Raw genomic sequence first — 25,392 nt, 5'->3', positions numbered from 1 at the left:
CATAAATGATTAATTCAACACCACATGAGGGAAAGTGTCAGAGAAAACAAGATCAATCATTATTACAACAGAATTATTTTAAGATTAATATTATTAAAACTATCCAGGAAAATCTTCAGGTGAAACATTCATCATTTCAGCAAACTCTCCTTCACCTTCTTCTTCTTCTTCTTCTTCTTCATCAGTGAATGTAGCTGCAAAAGAAAATTTAATGCATTTACAATAAACCTGCATAGACAATAGTTAAAATGATCATAAAAGATTAATTCATTTTTGGATTCTATATTTCAAAATGTACTGAAAGTGTTCAATGAAAAAATGACAATTTCTCCTTTTTTCCTTCTCTCTGGCATTTTGAGCTTTTTTAAAAATAAAATAAAAATCCATATCTGAAAATTGGTTTGCAAAATCACTGCAGTATTTGCTAAGCATATTTACTCCAAATTTTTCAAATAAATAAAAAGTATGATATAAACAAGTTAAGAATTTTAGAATGGTGGCCATGTCAATTTTTAAATCTTTTATATCTTAATAATCATTAGTTTAATCAAAATACTTCTTTATTAGCTATTAATAATAATATTAATTTAATAGTAAACTTAATTTTTTATTCTTTCTAATGTGAATGTTGCAATCTGTTCAACTACTGAACAATAAGCAATCCCCTTCCCATGACCCAATGAGATGAGGACAAGTAAATTTGGTGTAGTCTTGAACAATATAAGGCCAACTGTTCCTGAGTTATTTGGTTAACTGAATTCCAACCATCAAAGTGCAACGGTATCTAAGTATTTAAATCTGTATAAAAGCAACTAACATTTACTCGAATTCCCACCTCAGAACCTTTGACTTCAAAAATCAGCTGTTAAACAACCGATTTTGCGACGAGTTTTTCACTTTGTTAACTTAACTGAGTGGTAAAGCTGGTGGGCTAACTTAATTAATAATGGTAAATAATTAAATCAATGATAAAATAAATTAAACTATGTTTAGTAACAAAGTTTAATTATTGTATTGTGTTAAAATATTCTGTTCATTTTGAAAACCAAAATCTGAAACTGAATAGTCAAATACGCTTCTTCATTATATTTTTTTATTAAGTTGAACATAACTTCAACTTAATAAATACAATTAAATGCAGATTATATAATTCTATAAATGATTCAATAAATCCAAATGTATTTGCAAGTGTCTTTTGTATTACAATAAAAGGTAATCTTGATCCTCCTGGGCTACATTTACAGACAGTTCTGCAGATTATTTCTGTAATGTTTAAGTGTGCTTCTATCATAAGACACATCAAAAAAAAAATTACTTGTTTAAAAAAGTATAATAGTAAACAAATAACTCTTTTAATAATAATAATAATAATAATAATAAAATAAATGAAACATTAACATAATTTGTGGTGGTCAAAAGATAAACCACATGCAAATGAGTTAACATCAGTTTGTTAACATTATAAACATGACATTCACATATCTTATAAGAACATTTGCACATGAAAAAACTATCAACAAAATGGATACCACAAATTTACCACGGTAAATCGAAATTGCAATCATATGTTATCTTCTAAAAATTGTATAAAGCTGTTAGAATGTAATTCAGATAAATTTCTATATCCATTCATAATATCAATGAAATATAGATTCATCACAACACATCAGAAATGAAAGAAGCCAAAACAAGTGGTGGGTTCCAACAAATGTGCCAATAAAAGGTGAAAATTGTTCACCAATTGAAAAGGTTAAAGCAACTACTTTTTGGGATACACAAGGCACAATATTAATCAGTTTTCTTGAAAAAGGAAACATTACAGGAAAATAAATAAATACGCTATATTATCAGACTGATAAAATCAACGAAGTTATATATAACTTCAATGAAGATATATCTCAAAGAAAAATGCACTTTTTCATCATGAGAATCATCCAGCATCACACAGTAGCAGTAGCACAAGTAAAATTGTATGAATTATGCATGATTTGCTTCCAGTTTCACTACAATCTTCAGATTGTTAAACAATTAAGTATTTAAAGAAAGAAATCCATATTCTGGACATTCTGACAAATCATATTTTACTGATGGAATCAAAATTGTTGAATTTCACTGAATACATATAAGTGTGTAGAATTAAATGAGAAAAGTTAAAATTCTAAATAACTGCAAAAATGCACTTTCGTTACTAATTAGGTAAATTATCAAACATCCTTCATATATTACTGAATCACCTTAGTTACTCCATTTTAAAATTTTCTACAGTACACATTTAATGCACTTAATGAAGAAATTTACAAAAACTTTGCTCCTAATAGTTAACCTTAATACTCTCACCTTAACATAAAAGTGAACTGAAGTAAATTAAAAAAACTGTTTTATATTTTTTAAACATGAAATAATATCATGGAGACCAAAATTCAAACTATCAAAAATGTTATTTATACTGAATATTAAATGTGCCTAATAATCAATACACAGCAAAACAAAGCAAACTGGGTTGGCCTTTATCATTTACGAATAGTACAATGAAGAAGGGATGCTATAATGTGACAAGTGATGAGATGTATGCAAGTCCAACCATTATTCCAGAACAGATGAATATTAAAGGTGAGTTATAGAATGACAAAATGAGGATTTTGCTAATGGAACTGCTAACTCAAAACATCAATAAATGTAGCAGTCTATTGTGAAATGTATTTATTGATTTTAATATTTTGTTACAAAATTAATAAATATTGAATTTTTCAAATGTTCTTACCATCTGTTCCAGGACCACAAATTATCTCTCTTAGTTTTTGTGAAGGTGATTTTTTCAATGCAGTATCAGAGCCCAAAATGTCAGTACCTAGGAATGGATCATAATCGCAACTCACTGCTTCAAAAATATACTCCAACTCTCTTCTTGTTTCCATGTCCAAAAAATAATAAAGAATTTCAGTTATATCTTCATCCTTATAAAAATCTTCATCACCTTCAAGTATAACCATAGATAATGATTCTTCATCATCTTCAGACAATAACTGCTTATCTTCAATTGATAAAGGTGATGGTAAGCGCTCAGGTGGAACAGGTTCCCTTGGCAATCTGTGGGTTGAATAAGCAATATACTCTTTTGGTTTCCAAATGGGTATTATTCCTTTTGGAAGAGGTTCAGTCTTTTCTTTCTCTTCTGCATCTGGTTGTCCTTCTGTTGGTTGTTCTGATTCAGGTGCTGTTACTTCTTTTTTCTCCTCTTCTTGGAGAAGAGGATCTTTAATATTAATGTAAGTACCAAGCTGCATTGTTATTGTCCCAAATGTATGTGTTCCTTTACCTAATGGCTGAAAAAAAAGAAGTACACAATTTTAACTCTTTAGAATCTACTTCATGAAATTAAAGGTTTTGCAAGTGGAATATCTCTTTTATTTTATTATAAGATACAAGTATATTCATTGTAACACTAACAGTAAGAAATATAAAGGATTAGTTTTAATTGTATAATGAGTAAGCCATATACCAAAGATAAGTTTAATATACGCTCTTAATAAGTTGGTTAATAATGATTTCACCACTTATTTAATCCACCAACCTAATAATTTTTTTCATTTATATGAATAAGGACTTAATAAATGAAAAAAAGTGATGTTAAATGAAAACATTCAGCAATTGGAATTTCTAAAAAAAGGTATTTGTTCCATGCAGGAAGTTATAAGCTGAATTATGTGACTATCTGCATGGTTATTAGACTATTACATCTCTAGTAGTATGAAAAAATTAGCATTTTATTGATTTTCAGGTTGTAATAACCAATTTTCACCTTAAGTCTGAAAGTATTTTTTTTAAACAAATAGAGTTGAATAGCATTTTACAATAATGGCATTGCAGAGGTGCAGTTTCTTCCCAGATGGTTGAATCACCTAACACAAATCGTACCACCTGTTTTAGGAGGCAGGTAGCACAGCAGCAGTACCTGGTTACAGTTGCTTGTTTTCCTCTTTCAAACTCTGGTGGAACAGTACTATTCCCAAATAATCAATTGTTTGACCATGAGTATTTTTTTTACATTTTTCAAGATAACACAGCAACCTTCTTTCCCGAAGATGTTGGCAATTTTATAAGATTTTTGATTATATATGTTAGCTTGATATATTTTCTGGCACAAGGTGATTTTTAATTTTGTTCTTTATTTTTATGTAGCATATGTCTTTAAGAGTGGATAGATATTAATCTGTTCCAATCATATTTTGTCGTATTGAGTTTTTCAGTTCAGTTGTTGAATGACAAAGCGCATGTATTAGCTAATGTAAAGTGTGTAGAATGCTTCTTGTTACTACTATATGTTAAGGCTGCATATTTTTTGAGATAAGTATGTCAGTTATAGTGGGGTTTCTACATATTTTAAAAGTGCATTTGTAATCTATTTTAGATGGAATTGAGGTGAAGTCAAGTAATTTCAAGTGATTTGTTATTTTCACATTTTGAAATAGAATGTAAATTATGATTTAATACTTCTTGATGAATGTAATAAATGTGTGGCATTATCTAAAGTTTTCTTTAAACATCTTTCTCAACTAAATCGGTCAAGTTACACAATAAATTTCTTTCAATTCAATCATTTTAAGCTCTATTTGTTTCTTTATAAGAAAATAATTCTGTTTTATGAAACAACTATACCAAAATTAACTATGCAGTAACTACATTAATTAAATTATAAACAAAATTAAGAATGCTTTTTTTAATTAATAAAAAAATGCTTCATGAATATCCAACAAGCTCACAAAAACTTTTATAACAAGTAGAAACAAAAAATACAACATACAAACGTGTTACAAAATATTAACCAAAGATTTTTCAATTAACTTGTTATTTATTTCTTCATTGAAATATAAAAAAAAACCATTTATTATAATAAATTTTAATGTTATTAGTTTAAAAAACATTTTTTAATTAAATATAAAATTAGTTATTTGATTATATTTAAATCTTTTAATTTTCATTTTTGAAGTCAAGATGCTCAAAAAAAAGGAATAACAAAAATATTTAATATTAGTATAATTATTATAGTTGCAATCTCAAAAAGTATGTTTTTGACTTTTTGAAAATTTGGGGCTCATACATCAGGAGGCTTTTTTAAATGAATAAAATATTCACTAAAATTGGTTTTAAATAAATTAAAATTGAAATTTAAAAAACATTTTTTTGATTCTTTTTTTTAAATTTAAAAGGTATTAAGTTATTTAGTAACTTTATTATTTAACAAAATATGTTTTGAGCATTAAAAATTTGAAATCAAGTGAAATTTTTTTTTTCATTTTAGGGGGCTCCCATGCTTAAGGGGAAGCATCTGGTAAAATCAGTTTTTAATAAAATAATCCCTAATTGGTGATAATAAATTTAAAAAAAGAACTGTTTAAAACTGTTCAAAAAATACAAAGATACAGTCATAATTCTAAATAAACAAAATGTAATTTTCTAGAAAGGGGGTGAGAAACTTTTTGGCTATTTTTTTTTCAAGAAATACTATAGAGTAAAGGCTATCAAAATTTAAGGTTTTAAATTTTAAATGCAATAAATAACTTGTGAGATGAATTTAGAATTAAAATAGTTTAAATAAAAAATCTTTTAAAAATTAAAAAGAATATTTTTGTTACCGCAGATCATTGAAGAATGGGTAATAACAAATTTTTATATAAGTTTGAAGCTCTGTTGATGTAGAAAATATACTTGAAAAAGACTCCCCCATTAACTCCTTTTTTGAACTTTTATAAGAAAAATGTTTTGCTAAGTGGCCCTGTAAAGATTTGAAAATTTATTTCAGTCAAAACACCCCCGGAAGTTTTTCAATTTTTGCAAAAATTTAATTCTTTCTTTCCCCCCAATGGAAGTCCTGTTTATAAAGTTTGGAGAAAATCAGTCAAAGGGGTCCAGAGTTATAAGACCAAATACAGGCCAACATACACATGACACATAATGATGCACAAACATCCATCTAACAAAAATAATTTTTTTTGAACTTGGGAGCTTGGAATAAATTTTTTTTGTTAAAAAAATAATTATCTTCTTAAGAGACAAAATTGAAAAAAATACCTATTTTTTAGATTTTTTTTTATCAATCTATATACTTTCCTGTTATAGCTATAGCTATTATAGAGACATATGTCATTACAGACAGGAAAGTAAAAAACCTCATTTCCAACTACAGAAACTTCTCTCATGAACAGCTGTCACATGTACAGAGTTTACCCTGAAGTTATATTTTATAAACATCAAACGCCAAAACAATTTTCCACATTAGTGTGTTATATTGTTGGTAAATATTACTATAATATATAAATTTACTAGTTCCAAGAATAAATTTAGAAATTAGAAGATTTTTCCAAATATATGTAAGATAGTAAATACAGATACGGCAAAGAATTACGCCAAAGAATTACGGAAGAGAATTATTTTAATCAGGATAGACTAAAAACCTATCTTAATTTATCAGGATAGACTAAAACCTACAACAGTATGGCAGATTTATACATTAACTCCTTCATCATAAGATGAAGAAGTAGAAAAGATAAGATAAAGAAATAGAGTATCTATTCAGTTATATAGGAGGAGATGGAAACTTGATATTAATAGGTGTCTGGAATGCTATAATAGAAAAAGGATAAGAAAAGAAATTATTAGAAGAATATGAGCTACATAAAGAAATGAAAGAGGAAATAGGCTTTTAGAATTTTGCACTAATGAAGTGAGATGTTATATATTTACTTTTTCATAAAATATAGACTAGGAGATATAGAAAGATATCTGATAGATTATACAATGGTTAGACAGGCGTTTGAACACCAAATTATAATGAACTACCAGAATGTGAAGCAGAAGAACACAATTCATTTATTTTTATTTTTTTCCTTGATAATTTTGCCCACAAAGCTTGAAGCTTGCGTAAGGAAAAATGAAAATTCAATTTTGTAGCGTATGAAAAATACCATGCCTGACCAGGATTTGAACCCAGGAACTCCAGATGAAAGGCTGAGATGCTAATTACTCTGCCACAACATTTATTAGTGGCATATTTATAAAGTGTAAGCAATTAAAAAAAAGTGAACAAGAATTTGATAAGATAGGCTAAAACAAAGTGATATATAGTTAAAAAAATTTGAATGAACCATTTGGAAAAACTTAGAAGTTACAGAAATAGAAAATTAATTGAGAATAAATTAATTAAGCTAAAACAACAAATAATTAATGCAGCAGAAATATATTTAATAGCACAGTAACAAAATTTAAACAAAATCCTTGTATTAGAAAATATGTAATACAAGGGATGTGGATAAATGCAAAAGATGATGAATGCAAACTGTATCAAAATAAATGAAATTAAAGTAATAGAATGTGTAACACAGCAAACTAAAACAAGAGAAGAGGTAAATTAATAAGGAAAAATTCAGGGAAAATAAAACCAAAATCTATTAATATCAGAAGTTTGGATAAACCTTTTTTACAAAGAAAAGAAAAATTTAACAGATGTAAGAAAACACTAAATATCTGGAAAGAAGAGAAAAATGTTCTAAGTCAGTGCTGGAGGAGAATAAATAAATTAACGATGATATCAAAGGAAACTCTACACTAAGATGCAAATTTTACAGAGCTCTAAAAAGCCTAAACTAGGATAAAACAGTAATAATCATTGAATATACAAGGGGTGTTAAGTCTGTAAAAGCCAAGTGATGTCACTTATGGTATAAGTATATTGTTATATATTTTCATTTTTCATTTTCCGTATCTCCACTAGCGGTATGCACCAAGTTTCAGTCAGGTATATTCATAATCTTGTAGTTGGCAGTCATTTGAGTCAATCAAATATGACTTTTGAAAAATGGATGAAAAAGAATCTTATGTAGTGATCAAACATTACTTTTTGAAGAACAAAATGCGCAGGAAACTAAAGCCAACATGGATAAATGTTATAGTAAGTCAGCTCCATTGATTAGAACAATTTACAAGTAGTTTAATTATTTTTGAAGTGGTCTTATGAATAAAAACTATGCTGAAAGTTCTGGACGACCTGACGAGATTACAGCTTCAGAGAATACTGAAAAAATTCATGATTTGGTGAAGGCGGATACATAGAAAATTGAAAGTTAGCTTGAGATTGCTAAGACAATAGGCATCTGGAATAAAATCAAGATGCATCTTATTTTACATGATATTTACATGTATGTGAAAATTGCACACAGGAAGGGTGTCACATTTGAAGACAAGATAAATTATACAATAAGAATGAGATCAAAAAACTTAAGTATCACTGGACATAAGTATATAGCCTTGAAATTAAATTAGATTAAAAAATAAGAAAAATAATTTTTCTGAAAAATTGTCTTCTTTATTTTTGCATGGACCATCTGAATTAGTAAGGAATCTAGGAACAGTAAGACTTATTAACCTGTTCACATTAGTATGCAAAATTTCAAGTATTTGATTAAGTACCATCAACCTTTTAAAAGATTGTAATTGGTGACATCAAAGTAACAAAATGAAATACATCTGAAACTATCATAACTTTGGTTTAATCCCTCATGAATTGGAAATATTTATCAAGATAGTTTAGGGATAAATAGAATATGTGGTAGAATACATACACACATAATAAAGACTAGTTTGATTTTAAAAACAACATAAATATAACACGGCCTATTCAGGTCCTTAAAACTAATTTTAGAAGCTAGAGGTAATTAGAATAAAAAGTATAGTATTTGTAAATCTAGAGAAAGCATTTTATAATGTAGAGTGAAGTAGAATGTTACGTTGAATTTTAAGAAAAATGGAGAACAAAATATATGGTAAGAGGAATTGTTTTATTTAAAATCTGTTTAAGAATAAGGAGGTAATGATAACAATATTTAGTAAAGATAACAAAACAAAAGACTTTTATGCCTTTTTGAGCAATGCAAAAATAAGTGAAACAAGGTTGCTGTTTCTTTTCATCTAAGCTTGCAGGTAGAAGAAGCAATATAGAATTTGAAAAAAAAAAATTTATTTGTGTATTAATGTTAGATTGGTCACTGATCATTTGCTAATGGACAACCAGTATGGTTTCCGATCACGCAAGAGCACTGAGGATGCCATACTAATATGCCATACTGAGGATGCCATACTTCTTCTAGTTCATGCAAATATGTATTAGGGATTTTTCTAGACATACCCAGCCATTTAATAACTTATGGTGGCCTTCTGTCCTATTTCAAATGCAGAAGTGTAAATGTACACGAAATGAATTAGAAATGCTCTCAGGTTATTTCAGCCATCAGACAGACTGTTTCCCTGCGTGATGACAGCTTGGAGATTTGTAAGAACCCAACTAAAGGATGCCCTCAGGGCAGTGTTCTGAGTCCCCTTCTTTGGATTATAGAATTCGATTCCATGTTGCGTTTGAGTTTGCCATGTGGTTGTCATGCCATTGCTTATGCTGACGACACGCTGCTGCTGCTGATTGAAGGAGATTTGCATAACGAAGACATACTGGCATACTGAGCATACTGGCGTGAGCATACTGCGTGATGACAGCTTGGAGATTTGTAAGAACCCAACTAAAGGATGCCCTCAGGGCAGTGTTCTGAGTCCCCTTCTTTGGATTATAGAATTCGATTCCATGTTGCGTTTGAGTTTGCCATGTGGTTGTCATGCCATTGCTTATGCTGACGACACGCTGCTGCTGCTGATTGAAGGAGATTTGCATAACGAAGACATACTAGCATACTGGCATACTGGCATACATATGGCATACTGAGGATGCCATACTTCTTCTAGTTCATGCAAATATGTATTAGGGATTTTTCTAGACATACCCAGCCATTTAATAACTTATGGTGGCCTTCTGTCCTATTTCAAATGCAGAAGTGTAAATGTACACGAAATGAATTAGAAATGCTCTCAGGTTATTTCAGCCATCAGACAGACTGTTTCCCTGCGTGATGACAGCTTGGAGATTTGTAAGAACCCAACTAAAGGATGCCCTCAGGGCAGTGTTCTGAGTCCCCTTCTTTGGATTATAGAATTCGATTCCATGTTGCGTTTGAGTTTGCCATGTGGTTGTCATGCCATTGCTTATGCTGACGACACGCTGCTGCTGCTGATTGAAGGAGATTTGCATAACGAAGTAAAGTTCCGAGGTGCTTATGCTTGTGGGACACTCCGGCTGTGGAGTCTCCTACATAAAATGATTTTCAGCCCAGAGAAAACAACAATGATGTCGCTTAAGGGCCGATTGGCTGCTTCCGGACGAATCCGGGTTCAGATGGCTGGTCTCCCCATTCGGTACGTTACGGCTCAAAAGTACCTGGGAGTTATTCTTTATGAAAATTTTCAGTTCGAGACCAAAAAATATATAAAAAATCTACAATATGTAGCAAAAAAGACTGCTGATGCTTTTTATGGATCACGAAGAGTCATTCATCCTGATTGGGGGTTGAATTACCGTGCATGCGTATCCTTTACAAAGGTGTCAGTGAAGCTATATGCTGCACCTGTCTGGGCTCACCGCTTGACTTTTAGGTGTTACGCGGACATTTTGCTGCGGGACCATCGACTCCTCTTGCTGGCTGTTATAGGCGGTTATAGAACAGTCTCGCGGTAGGCTGTCTGTGTTTTAGCCGGAGTTAAACCAATAGATATCTTGGTTAGTGAACGTAAGGAACGCTACATTTCCAAGGAAAATAACCTGTTAACGTCAGAACGAGAGCAGGAGATTGAAGAACGGGGCCTTGCGTCTTTGGCAAGTCAGTGGGACGAATCCCCCACAGGTCGCTACACGCAAGGTATATTTCCTACAGTGCCTGATTTAGATGCGATTAGATGGGTTTCCACCAATCGTTATATCCCACAGTTTCTCTCCGGGCATGGTGCCTTTCGGGCGAGTTTGGTTAGGTTTCGTTTGGTGGATTCGAGTCAATGCCCGGATTGTGGGACTGATGATACAGTGGACCACGTCCTCTATGTCTGTCCCCGATATGAGATCGAACGTTCACGAGCTGTTAGGGAACTTGAGAGAATACATTCATTTCTGGATCTCCGTATTAACCGGATGATCCGCGAGTAGTGGTCAATAGTGGCTGGTTTTCGTCGCGCTCTTGCGGTGTGTAGGTCTGCAGAGGGTTTGGTAGGCAGAGGAAGCTTCGTTGGATCGCGGGTGGCTAGGGTTCCAGCCTAGGCATTGGATTTGTTGGAGGTAAGCGCACTGGCATCGTGCCAGGGTTATATTGTTATCGTTTGTGATTCGATTTGGGGCTCCCGCTGGTGGGGGTGGCCGCACTGCCGGGGTATGGTATCTCGTGAGACTGGTGGCGTGGCTTCGTTCTGCCGGTGGCGGTCCCTGATTGTGACTTGGTAATGCCGCGCGAGACTCTATGATGGGACCATGTAGGAGTGCGGAGTTTGTCCCCGCCTCCTGTGCGGACCGGAATGAGGTTACGTTCCCCTTGTTAGGTGATCTAATTTGGTCGACTTATTGGGTGTAGGTAGAATTTCTATGATGCGTAAAACATAATTTTTATTGGTATGAGTGTAGCACTGATTTAACTTACTACTTGTTCATTTTCCGAGGCATTCGCAGTCATAAACGGTGTTGTCATATTAAGATTAGGCGCGGGGTCCGCGCTTCTGCGGTAGTTTGAGGTAATCATGTTAGGTTGGATGTGAAGATGTCCGACCGTTTGATGCCTACGTGAGGGCAAAATTTGATTTGTATTTTACTGATGCAAATGTCTGCTGAGGCATTTACATCAGTGACATCCCTACCAAGGCTTGGCTGATGACTGTTAGATGTAATCAGTTAGCGGGTCTAAAGATGACCTCCAGTAAAGCCCCTTGGGGCTTGAAATGGAGGGGGTGGTATGGTGACTAGTAATGTCACAAGATGGGTGTCTTCCCCTACAGAGTTGGGATGCTGATGAAATATTTTTTTTAGTGGCAATTAAAAATAAGTAAGAATAAAACAAAAGAAATAAAGTGACAAAAAGGAGAATAATGATCAATCAAATGTATGGATAGGGAATGGGAAACATACTAGAGGTTGTAGAATTTTATTAACTAGATAAAAAATTACAAAAGATGGACAAAAGTAATGTTGACATCAAATACAGATCTAGAAACAGGAAAGTTCTTAAAATAATTGTTTAGAGTGAATTAGCTGTTTAAATGAAACATGGATAACAGGAAAAACAAAAAGGAAGAAATGGAGATCTGTGAAATGAGGATACTGAAAATTACGTAGTCTGATAAATTCAAAGTGAAAAAGTTGAGTATAGAAGAAAAATATGTAGCACAATTATGTAAGAAACAAACTATGTTGGTTGCCTATGCTTATATATATATATATATATATATATATATATATTAAGCCAAGGTTTAGTTAATTTGCCTGAAAGGAAAATAACTATACAGGGGAAGACAAAGATTGTAACAAATAATTGAAGATGTAGGATGCAGAAAATATGTTGAGAATAAAGATTACTTTGGGGAAAAAAAGGAACAGAGAATGAAAAGTAGGATTCAAACCAATTAACTGACTGATGACACAAAAAATAAAGCAATAATGAAACACAGAAAATAAAAAAACTAGTACAACAGGAAGAGCTTTAGAAATGTTTAGTATTAAATGAGTTCTAAGTTTGAAATGAAGAGATTATAAGGCAAACAGGAAAAGTGATGAAACCTAGAGCAAATTTTTACTAGAATTATACTGTTGGAAGCGCATACAATAAGGGGTTCAAAGTTGGTTTGTTCAATAATATATGGAAAGTAAGATGTAAAAACTGTATCAAACAATTAACTGAAACTTAGGATTTAAGTATATTGAATTTAAAGAGATTAATGTAGAAAAAAGGGAATAAAGATGCAAAAATAAGCTAAATGATGACAAAATTGTATAAGTATATTTACCAAACCATTTTTCCAGTTTCCATGATAACGAAAAGTAGGGTATATGACTTCGGCTGGTCCGTGCATTTTACCTTTTACCCATGTTCCAGAGTACTCAGTAGCTGTACTTTTAAAATAATAAACACCAAGGCCATCGCGTAAACCTTTATACCAAGAACCTTTATAAACATCTCCATTTGGATATTCATAAATCCCGTAGCCATTCTTTTTATCTTTTTTCCATTCACCTAATTAACAAACATTTATAATTTCATATTATATTAAATTTTCATTTTGGATTTAGAAAACATAACAAAAGATAATATTAAAAAACACAGGCTGCCAAAAAAAATTGCTTTTTAGTATTGGATAATTACTATACAGAATAATTAAAGAATGTGCAGGTGAATAATATTTATATATAGTTTTTTTTAAATTATTTAATTTTTTTTTAAATTTATTTAAACATATATATATATTTAAACATATATATATATATATACACCCTACATTACACTCTTTTTTGGGCAGTCGTGTAAAAATATATCTTATTCAATAATTTATTTGATTTGATGAATAATAAAGTGCATTCGGAAAGTCGCTGTGCAGTATGCTTTAGAACTATGTGGTGCATTCTGTTCTTTCGGCGTTAGGTTGGTTGCCCTGTGGATTCGTTGGGCGTTGCTTGGTAATAAGCAAAGACGTCAGTTGTTGAGTTGTGATTAAACGTGCTTTGTTTCGTTTATATGAATCAATAATTGTGAGAAAAGTAATGGTTCTTTTGGTAGAGAAACGCATTTTTCTCGTTGAACACTTATTTGATGAATTTGAGACAAGTATAGTGATTTAATGAAGCAAGGGTTTTCTGAAAAGTTTCCTAACGCTCCTACTCCTTACCGCAATACAATTCGAACTTTTACCGAAAGATTTCGGGCAACAGGGTCTAATGAAGACGCTGATGGAAGTAGAAAACCACCTAAACTAAAAGAACAGAAGCCGCTTGATATTTCGGATGCTATGGCCGAAATTCCATCAAATTCAACACGTAAGTTAGCACAGCAGCAAGATATCGGACTTTCTACCGCACATAAAGCTCTAAGAAAAGAACAGAATATTATCCCTACAAAGTAATGTGTGTGTTCAAGAACCGAAAACTACATATGCCAAAAGAATAAATATTGTCAATGGTTTAAAAGTTTTATTGACCAACATTTCGTAGCTATCCTCAACATTACGATTTTTACGGATGAAGCGTGGTTTCATCTGGAAGGGTGTATTAAGGTAGAAAACACGACAGTGATCAACAACTAACCCCCAATGAATTACACGAAGCGAAAATTGGGGTCTGGGTGGGTGTGAGTAGAACGAAATTGTGAGTCTAATCTCTTTTGAAGATACAGTTAATAGTGACCGCTATTGTGTTGGGCTAACAAACTTCATTAGTGAATTAACATAAGTGAAAACCAACAAGATGGCGCCACAGCTAACAGATCAATGATTTCTTTACGAAAGGTCTTGGTGAACGAATCATTTCGAGGATTTTGTGACCTGCACGATCGACCGATCTGACTCTTCCAGATTACTTTCTATGCCGGCCTCCGTGGCGCATGTGGTAGCATCTCGGTCTTTCATCCGGAGGTCCCGGATTTGAATCCCGGTCAGGCATGGCATTTTCACACGCTACAAGTCATTCATCTCATCCTCTGAAGCAATACCTAACGGTGGTACCGGAGGTTAAAAAAAAATTACTTTCTACGGGGCAGCAAAACAAGCTGTGTATCGCAACCGATCACGCACGATTGACGAACAAACGCCGCAATAACGGCATGCGTACGAGACAATCTAGTACACGTCTGTTGGTTAAAGTGTGTGAAAACAAACTGAAACGTGTGCAGTGTTGTATTGATGTTGGAGAAGATCGTTTTCAACAACATTTATAAATTCTTCTAGTTATTGTCATATCCGCTTCTATAAAATAATGAAATAAAAGTATAAAATAATAATTAAGAAAGTTTCATTATGCTTCCATAATTCCAGTGCATAACAACTTTCCGAACGTACTGTGCGTTTAAAAATTAACTAGATTTACGTTTATACTTAACAGTTTTCTGCAATTATTTCAAATAATTAAACTTTTTTTTAAGAAAGGTACAATAATCTATGTTTTTTTTTTCATTACCTATGGGTTTCTATCTTCTATGTATTTGTACTATCATTAAAATGTATTCTTATCACCACAGTGTGTATCATCTGAAAATCTAGACAAGTAAATATAAATAAATAACCCTTTTTTTCTATTCAGCACATAATAATGTATTATATGGATCATGTTTTTATAAGTTATAACATAAATTATAAATGTAAAAACAAAAAATTATAAGATAAAAAATAGATGTGATTTAAGTCCAAATTCAAGATTTAAATATACATAAACGAAAAAACATTAAGGTAAATTACATTACTTATAAAAAATTACTACAAAATATTTTATTGAAACTATACTTATTGTTCAGTGTTCTCTTGTGTCCATTAATTTGCTTCTTTACATCTTCCACAGTGTTTTTTATGCTTATTATCCATGTAAATCATCTGACGTACAAACGGATGTTGTTTTCTTTGAAAGGGATGATGTAATATTATAAAACAAAACGACCCCATGATGATCAAAGTGAATGTGTGTTTTGTAGGATTGAATATCACTTAAATTTTAGCGGGCTACACTGATTCGCAGTTTATTCATTCTTCATTCCCCGAGCTCCTTGACATAAAAATATTAAAATTCTTGGGAATAGCTAAGCCATTTTCATGTCAGATCACCTACAATATTCTGTTATGGCATCCAATATAAATATACAGTTACTATTGTTTGCCTGTTTCTCAGGGTTACGTTTAAAAGAATATACGTAGAAATACAGCTTGCTACTTAGTCGAATAAAAACCACCTTGGCTAGGTTATTTATTCTGTGTATTTATCTTGCTGGTTCATATTTCGTGGTAAATAAAATGCATTGTTCAGTTGTTTAAAGAATATGGAGCCGAGTGAGCGGTACGGAGTTGCGTATCTCCTCTGTTCGTTTTTTATTTTTATTATTTCATATATAAAAACAAATGATTATATGATTGACTGGTACAATATTTTTATTTCTTATGCTGCGAGTATAATAATGAGACAAAATCATGTTAAATATTTTTAAGTGATAATTGACATTAGGCAAATCATTTTGAGATATAGTGTACGTTTCACAATTGTGAGACCATTTTACGCAAAGAATATCCATTTATAGGCGATTAAATTTAATTTAAAATAATTATTTTTTAAACAGTGCATTGATTGAATTTTCTTTTTTTTTGATAAAAAATTATCATTTATGAATAATTGATGAACATCATAGCTCAAATAAAAAAGGTCTATAGGAAGTATACCTGTTTACTTATTGTGGCTGGTTTACAGTTCATTAATTGGAATTATTTCTTACGATAATAAATATCAGTTGTTACTTTTTTGGCTTTTAATTAGAAAGAGTAATAAATAGTCTTTCTTGATATACTGCGTCTCTAAGGGAATATTGTCCCTGCTTACTTGGCTCACCTTGATTGTAATCGTACGCTATTTGTTAGATTATTTATCAAATTATCCCTAACAGTAGCCTTGAGCAGATATCCTGATTGCCAGGTAACATCAATATAACCCGATTTCGTAGTGAATCTAGTGGTCAGTTGGCATCACTAATACAATAAAGAATCCTGGTTTCTAACAACTAGCCCTCAGAGTGTGTGGATAGAAATCCTCAAAGAGCTGAATTTGAGTTCGCATCATAGCTATTAAAATCTTTATAAATCATACAAATACGAGTATAAACATAATCATGATATACAGATTTAAAAAAAAATCTTTATGCATCTTGATAATCTTAAAAGTACTCCTTTTGAATTAGCAATATAAATAAAAATTATTTTTTTGAAAAATATTCTACAACTAACATGTGTTTAGCCACCCTTTCTGAATTGTTCCTGCTAATGGAATTTTATAATCTTAAAGAATATTTTGATATATTCAGTTCAAGAATAACACTATATGTAGTACAATGCTGCACTACAAATACATTGCTGCCATAAATATATAAATGTTACATTGAAGATTATTGTAAATGTTTATCTGGTCCTCTTCAAAGTACCACTTTGAGCTCGACTTGCGATTTCACTTTTACCTCATCTGTTGTTGAAAAATGTATTCCCTTGAGTGTCGTTTTAAGTTTGGGAAATAAAAACTTACAAGGAGCCATGTCTGGAAAACAAACTGGTTGCAGCATCACAGCAGTGTTATGTTTCACCAAGAACTGTTGGATAAGTAAAACAGTGTGCACCGACACATTGTCATAGTACAAAATTCAAGAGTTGTCTCTCCAATGTTCAGGTCATTTTCTCCAGATTGCCTCAAGTAAATTGTGTAAAACTTCTACGTTGTACTCCTTGAACGATTCCATTATAATCGAAAAAAAAAAGTAGTTATTAAGAAGGATCATCACATTTAATCAGAATAATGTGTTTTTTGGGGTCTTGATTCCTCAGAAAACTTCCATTGGGACAGTTGAGTCTTTGCCTTGATGTAGCCATGATCCACCCATGTTTTTTCAGCAATTATGTTGCATTTGAGCAAATCTGGGTCATCAGCAACATCAGTAAACATTTGTTCAATAATGGTTATGTGATGCTATTTTTGTTGAAAATTTAGCAGCTTCAGAACAAATTTGACTGCCACCCATTTCATGTTCAAAATATTACAAATCAATTTGCAGGGACTGTATGAAATTCCTATTTCTTCAGCTGCCTCTCTAATGGTGATTTTGGGATTAGCAATCAATCTCTTTAACTTTTTTGACATTTTTATAAATGATTGATGTGCTACAATGCGCTCAGACCTTGTGTCGTCTTGTTGTCTTTTTATTGGTTTTTCTGAAAGCATTTGTACCGCTCTTAAAATGGTGGTTGAGACATAGTATTGTAACTAATAGCTGTAAAAGCCTTCTTTAACATTTTAAATGCTTCATTGTACTTAATTCTATTTTTAATGAAAAATTTCAGACAAATTCTCTCCACCAAACACAGTAAAGTATGTCTTGCTTTTTCTCTCTACAAACACCAACTAAGTGATGCAGCTAGCTTAAAATTTACATGTACAACAGTGATAGTACTATCAATATATAGAAAAAATATCAACTTAAATGATAAGATACAATGTGTGCAATTAAAAATCCTTGTTACCTTTTGATCAGACCTCGTATCCATTTTTGGTAATATCCTAAAAGTTGTTTTTATCTGTTTGTATAGCTAGTAAAATCATGTTGCAAATAACTATGTTGGGGTTGATTCCTTATAAATTTTTTAGGCTCAACTGGGAAGTGAACCTGAAACCTTTGTGTAACAGGCAAGAAGTCTATTTCGTGAGCTTACCAAGTCAATCCAAGACTATTAATGATTCAATTTATTTTAAAAATAAAAATAATTTACTAATTGATCTTTATATAATAATTTCCCTACTGATTTTTGTAACAATAATTTATTATCAAATTGTAATCATTTTTTAATTTATTTCAAACAAAATAAGATGTAAGTTTCACAATTTAAAAAATGTAAACCTTTACTCTTTACTGAATAAATCAATTTTGATAATCCCTTTTTTTATTATCTGAAGTAAATTCCTCCTGTACACATGTTTTCTACTTAAAGCAAGTGGAAAATTAAGTTTGTGTTTCATATAAACAACTTTTTTTGTCTTACAAAGGTTTTTACTGACCTATCCATACTAAAAGAAAAAAAAAACTAAAAAAATTAACATTAAGACAGAAAATAAAATTAAAAGTTGAAATTTTATAATTCTGACATTTTGAAATCAATGTTCCAAATCAGGGGTTCATAAGTTGTAGATACATATTTTTTATTTGACAACTTCTAAAAGTTAAAATGAAAGTAGATTTTACTTTGTAATGAATTTATTTGAATTTTATTTCAAATAATACAAAATAAAAAAATTAATTAAAATTTACAAAATTGAATTAAGAATTTATTATTTGATTGCATATATTAAATATTATACCTTATATAATACAACATTCATTTTCAAAAGTTGTTAATATTAGTATTTTATTATAAATATTGTTCTATTAATTTATTATAATAAATGATAAGTCTAAAAAAAAAAAATAACAGATGTGAATATCAATGAATAATTATCGTTGTCTACATAAAAACCAAAGTCTTCATTCAGTTTACGTTTAAATATTTTCTTTTAAATGTTACAATAAACAGTTTGACCAAGAATTTATCTAATAATTATTTAAGTCTATTAAAAATAAAAGTAATATTCCAGTCATTCTGTTTTCTTCGTAACGTAAAATATTAGATTTTGTTCTGGTGCAAAAGTAGTAGAAAATGTACACGTACACATTTAATAGTAGCAGGCAACATTTTTAAAGATGTTCACAAATTGTCACAAAACAATATGACTTAATTTTTTTCTAAAATAGATGAGCCAGAACAAAAATCTTTTATATTTGTATAATTAAATATAGTTAGTTATCAATTGATTTCATAAAATGTGAATTTATTAAAGGAAATATTTCCTGTACAAAGTAATATTTTTAATAATAATTTAAAATTTTGAATATTTTTGATGTCCAAAAGAAAATAATGATTGAAATGGGGGAACCACCTTACTTATTCCAACCATATCATTATGGTTAATTAAATTTATTTTTTTAAAGTTTTCTCCTTTTTATACAAGTACCTTTTGTTTTATGCATTATCTACTTTCTATACATTTTCCTTTTACTTCCTTGTACGTGTACGAAGTAAAGAAAGTATTGTGATCGTGAAAAATTTTGGTTTTCAGATTTCAAAAGAAATTTCCATTTTGACCATTCGTGAATCCATTTTGACTAGTTTTGGTACGATGTCTGTACATACGTATCTATGCACCTCACAACACTCAAAAATGATTAGCTGTAAGACAGTTGTAACATCTAGTTGTGCACCTCTCCTTCTGGTTGCAATTGACTGAACCAAAAGTTCCAAAAAAGCCAAAATACAAAAAGATTTGGATTTTGGACTTTATCTTAACTGCAGTAATAAGCCCTCATTGAGAGCTTTTCAACAATATATCATAAGTGGTGCTTATTTTCATTGGTCCCAGAGTTATAGACAAATAACATTTTAATTAATGAAATATTTGGATCAAGGGGAAGGCACATATGTACTTTTCATTTTAAAAAAATGTGTGTATGTAATTTAATAAGGGTACAAGGAAGTCATGTAGTGGCCACATCAGATTTTTTTTAGTTTTAGCTAAGTTTATTTTTTTTTTTCAAATATACACATTACGTCCTTGTTTTAATTCTTTGCCTTTGAATAGATTTTTCTTTTTACAATTCTTCTTCTTTTCTTATTTATAGTTTCTTTAATCTACCTTTTTTAAATCTATCTCAGTGATTATTTAATAGAGATTTAATATGTGTACTTCTAATATTAAAATACATAAACTAAATTACTATTTTGTCTGTTAAACAAGCATCATCAATAGATACTGAAGAAAAGTATATAAGAGAAATTCAGTAAATAGATAAATTAAAAAAGAAGGTAAAATAATAAATACCAATTGAGCCCATAAACAGTATAATAACTGAAAAACAAACATTTTTAGAATAAGAGTAAAAAAATGCAAATAATTGTTTTAGACAATTCTTACATAAAGCATGACTTTTATTTAGCTTAAAAATATCAAAACTATAGCGATTTCCAAATTAGATTAACCACCATGATGTAATACACCCTTTATCCAAAAAAATTAAGTTAGTATGAACTTTTAACTAATCAAAGAGATATCACTTCCTGTGAACAAAATTTATTGGAGGGGATAACCATTTAATGTTATGTTGAAAAATTCACATTATTTTTAATAAATTAAAAATTTTAATAGCTATTACATATCAGTTTCATCAATTCATTACTACAAAAAATAATTATTGATCTCCATGGTGGGGTGTTAGCATCTCAGCCTTTCACACAGGTGTCCCGGGATTGAATACTGGTCAGGCACGACATTTTTCATACCTAAAAAATTCTATTTTCATATTCTCATGTACAAGATTTTGTGGTGAATTAATTCATTAAACCAAAAAATTCACAATACTGAACATTATTTTGAGCACATTATGTATTAGATTCTGGAAAATTGTGTTGTTTTTTTTTAAATTCAATGACAGAGTAATATTGTTTCCATAAAAGAAAATCTTTTAATTGTATTTTAAACAAACAGACTATGGAAATACACAAAGATTTAACTAGAACATCTTGCCTTGATCTGTGTACTTCAGTACAGTAGTACAAGCATTTAATTTCTTCACTAAACTGTGCCTTCTTATGATTATGCAACCTAAAATTGAGCTATAAGCCTGATTTAAGATCACCAGTTATCCTTGTTCGGTTTTAAGTCAACAGATCCTGATATGGCCACTAAATGTCTCATTAACTGAATTTAAAAAAGTTAAATGCATAAGGAATCCATGTAATCTATTTCAATCCATAAAAGATTTCTTTAAAAATGAAGTTACTTCTGTAATTTGTGAGATGTCACAAATGTAATTAAATAAAAATATCCAGTAAAGAACTAATAAAAAAAAATTATTAAATAAATTAAATCACTGTATACAGTTCATTATCACATAATTAAAAATATGCAATTTAATTATAACTACACTATCACAGTTACAAATGTAACTATTCTTTGAGTAAAATTTTTAAATAAAGGAACTGCGAAGTCTGTACCTCCCTGCCCTCTTGTCAAATTATAGCCAAAATTAAACGACATTAATTCATTGTACCACATTTCATTCAAATCAGTCGCATACATCAAATATGTACACACAACCTTTTGAAATTTTTCTTTGCCAAAAATGAACATATTTTTTGGTTAGTTGTATTTAAAGCCAATTGATAATTCTTACCACTCAAACAAACATCACATTTATTTCTAAAATAAATCTTGTTAATCTGTTATATCAATATAATAAATTATTACCATTATATCGTGAACCATCTGGATAAATAAATAATCCTGTTCCATGTTTAAATCCAAGTCTGTAATCTCCTTTATATCGAGCACCATTACGAAACACATATAAGCCAACACCGTGTCTTTTACCGTTTCTATACATTCCATCATACATATCACCATTTGGCAATATTGCAAACCCTAAACCGTGTCTCTGATTATCAGAGTTCCTTCCGCCTTCATATTGCTAAATTAATCAAATAAAGAAGAAATTACAAACATTCAAAAACATCTCTGCTGAAATAATGAAATGAAATAAAATTAGAGAGAATTAGATTAAAAAAAACTTGTTTTTAATGTGTTAAAAAACAAGTTAAAGAAAATAATATTTTAAACAATAAATTGATCTAAAAAGTATTGGCAGATATTTTGATAAGTTCTAAATCACAGGCAGACTTCCTGATTCTGTAAAATTTTAAACTTAAAGAAAGCTTATCTTTTCCTAACTTATAATTGACCAAAAATTAGTGGATTTTTTGGTTTGCTAGCAAGATTATTAAAAAGATCATCATTATCTGATGTTCTGCCTGATCGTTGGTCCCTTATGCCAATGCTATCTCCATCCATTTTTGTTCCAAGCTTCCTCCTTTATCATCTTTTCCAAACTTTACCTCATCTATTATCATTCTTTATCCTTCTTCTTACTCACTTCCTTTCTTCTTCTGACTCTTCCAGTGCAATTGACAAGATTCTGTTCTCTAACCACATGTCCAAACCAGTTTTTTTTGTACTTCCTGCATAATTGCTCTTCTTCTTAAATGTTATTCATTACTTCCTTATACCTTACTTTCTTCAAACCCACATCTTAAAAGCCTCTCGCTCTTCCTCACTGTCAATGCTTCATTTCCATATGACAGGGCATTCCATACACAGGATTTGGCTAACCATTTCCCTTACTCTAAACTCTAAAGTCTAGATTGATACCATCCACTAACCTCCTCTTCTTACAGAATGATTTCTTTGCGATTATTATCCATCTTTTTAATTCCATTTTGTTCTTCCAGTCCTCTGTCACCAAGTATTGGTAATTTTTTACTTTTTATATTCTTCCTTCACGTGTTACTTAAAACTTTTCTTACCATTTTTTGTTGTTTATAAAACGGTATATATATGTATAATAGTATATACATAAATATGTATAGCAGTATGAATTAGGCTTACCAAACATCCGGGATTAGCCTGGACAGTCCTGGTTTTTTAGTACTGTCTGGGGTTTGAGAATTTTATGACTGGCGAGGATTTCTTTTTAATTTTAGACTTCTACGTTTGACATCACATTTTTAAACATTCTCTTATGGCCACATAATATTTTTTAAACATTCTCTTATCTCACCGCCAACCTTGGAGCAAGTGCTGATGTCAATTTTGACAGAGTTGTGGCTACCGGTCTCGCCACAACTTTTTAGTTAGTCATTTGGCAACACAACAGGGGCAATGTGTTTTAATTGTTTTCATGTGTGAGTAACTTGTCTACATGTTTTTGATCATTTTATCTCTATTCGTTTTTTGTCTCATCGTTTAACAATGGGCAACAGAAAACATGTGTTAAACCTTAACTTTGAAATTCAGTAAACTGAAAGATCAAAAATATCAAGAAATCACATCTCTTACACTTTTTCCCTAAAGTATTCAATGTGAGTACCTTTCAATAAGCAGCACACATTCAACCAACAGGTGAGTACATTCTATACTTTAACCTACATGTCTTGAATAATGAAAGGGACAGCTGCTTCAATCTTGTGTCTCAGATTTGTTAGATTACTAGGTAATAGAAACAGACACATATATAAGATTCTTTTTAAAACACCAAAGGAAAAAATCACATGGAGTCAGATCAGGTGACCTTGGATGAAATTGCAAACAAGCTCTGTCACTGGTCCATGCTGACTGATATAGCAGTTGGGAAAAGCATCATTCAACCAGTTCAGAACAAAGTTATGCCAGTGAGGAGATGCACCATTTTGATCAAATAAAATTCTCTGGTTCATTTTGCACCTGAGGAAAGAATCATATATGTAGCATATCTAGATAAGGAACTCATGTTACATTTGTTTCAGCAATAGAGAACAGCCTATATTATTGGGATATTGCACAGAAAGATTTTATTTTCAGGGCCCCTTTTGCATTTTAAGAGATCATGAATATTTTCTTATCTCCAGATATAGACATTATGAGTGTTAACTTCTCCACTAAGATGAAATGTTGACAACACTAAACACAACATGATCAAGAAACTAGCATCTTCATGCCACATTTCAATTGCAAAATCAGCACACAGCGTAGTCGGTAGGCTTCAAAGCCTGTAATAGCTGTAAACATTATGGATGTTAAGTGTTTCCTTACAATATTCCATTCTTTATCATCAGCATTACTGGTTTGCGGCTGGCCTTCCTAACAGAATTTTTAGAGCTATACAAGATAGACTCCCTGATATGTCCAACATTTTCTTTAGACACCTTTGATCAGCCTGTACTCTTCTCTTTACCTAGCCATCTAGTCATTTCAAACTGATTACATCATTGACAAATGCTATAGCCGCTTGTTAAAATCACAATTAAACTTTACACAGGCACATTGAACTTAAACTACAGATTTTGATTTAGCAAATTGTGAAGTACAGAAGGCTTTCTGTTCAGGAGTCGTAATCTTTGCTACTGGCACTGTTCATCCAGAAAGATAGGTTTATAGCCATGCACACAACTAAAACTATTCTTTTTGCTTTTTGATTCCAGTCTTAAATCATCAATGTGTATCTCAAACAAAAGATATTGTAACAAATTTTAACTCTGATATTCTTTTTTGTACACCCTGTACTTTGATAGAGAAAGTCATAATCAAGAAAAGCCAATCTATGAAGAAATTTCATTATTGCCAAACGAGCAAGTACCATTTCCAAAATTTTAAACAGAAAAATTATGAATTCATAAATCTACATTGATGTTAATATTTTATATCAGAAATTGTTAAAGAGAAAAATAATTAAAATCACACATAAATAAATTAAAAACTTACCCCTAAAGTATCTTTAGCTCCTTCACCAGCATCCTCACCAGGGGCTTCTCCAGGTGCAGTTTCAGACATTGTATTAAGTTGAGAAAAATTTTATTTTTGAAACAATGATAGTATTTGGATGATAAGAATTGAACATAACATAAAGTTTTAAAAATAATTATACCATTAGCTACTTATATTTTTGTAGCAAAATAAAATTAAATAAGTATAATTATTCTACTAAAATGTTTTACCACAGTTTATAAGATATATCAATTAATTATAATAACCACAATTATTCACAAATATAAAAATAACAATTATTAAAAATAAAAAATACAGGCAACACCAAATCATATGTTTTGTTTTTCTTTATTTTCTAATACAGAAAATTAATAAAATTA

At 30.8% G+C, this 25,392-nt stretch overlaps 1 protein-coding gene across 1 annotated transcript; it reads right to left on the bottom strand.

Moving 5' to 3' along the window:
* On the bottom strand, positions 1-25,145 carry LOC142326574 (radial spoke head 1 homolog). The gene is made up of 5 exons (XM_075369154.1): positions 25,010-25,145; positions 21,965-22,184; positions 12,913-13,139; positions 2,762-3,323; positions 1-194 (listed from the first exon to the last, which is right to left on the bottom strand). The coding sequence occupies exons 1-5, from the start codon at positions 25,076-25,078 to the stop codon at positions 100-102; spliced, it is 1,173 nt and encodes a 390-aa protein (XP_075225269.1). The 5' UTR covers positions 25,079-25,145; the 3' UTR covers positions 1-99.
* Positions 25,146-25,392: the final 247 nt, after the last annotated feature.

This window comes from Lycorma delicatula, chromosome 6 (assembly GCF_047948215.1).
Source record: "Lycorma delicatula isolate Av1 chromosome 6, ASM4794821v1, whole genome shotgun sequence".
In the NCBI taxonomy this organism is placed as follows: domain Eukaryota; kingdom Metazoa; phylum Arthropoda; class Insecta; order Hemiptera; family Fulgoridae; genus Lycorma; species Lycorma delicatula.
This window is presented reverse-complemented; position numbering and strand designations above follow the sequence as displayed.

Bases quoted from the DNA above. Each gene is read 5' to 3' on its own strand.
- LOC142326574 (XM_075369154.1), bottom strand. From the start codon at position 25,078: ATGTCTGAAACTGCACCTGGAGAAGCCCCTGGTGAGGATGCTGGTGAA. The intron at 13,140-21,964 runs GTAATAATTTAT...TTTGTTAATTAG, and splicing joins AGATGGTTCACGATATAATG to GTGAATGGAAAAAAGATAAA. The intron at 195-2,761 runs GTAAGAACATTT...TTTCTTTTGCAG, and splicing joins TTGTGGTCCTGGAACAGATG to CTACATTCACTGATGAAGAA.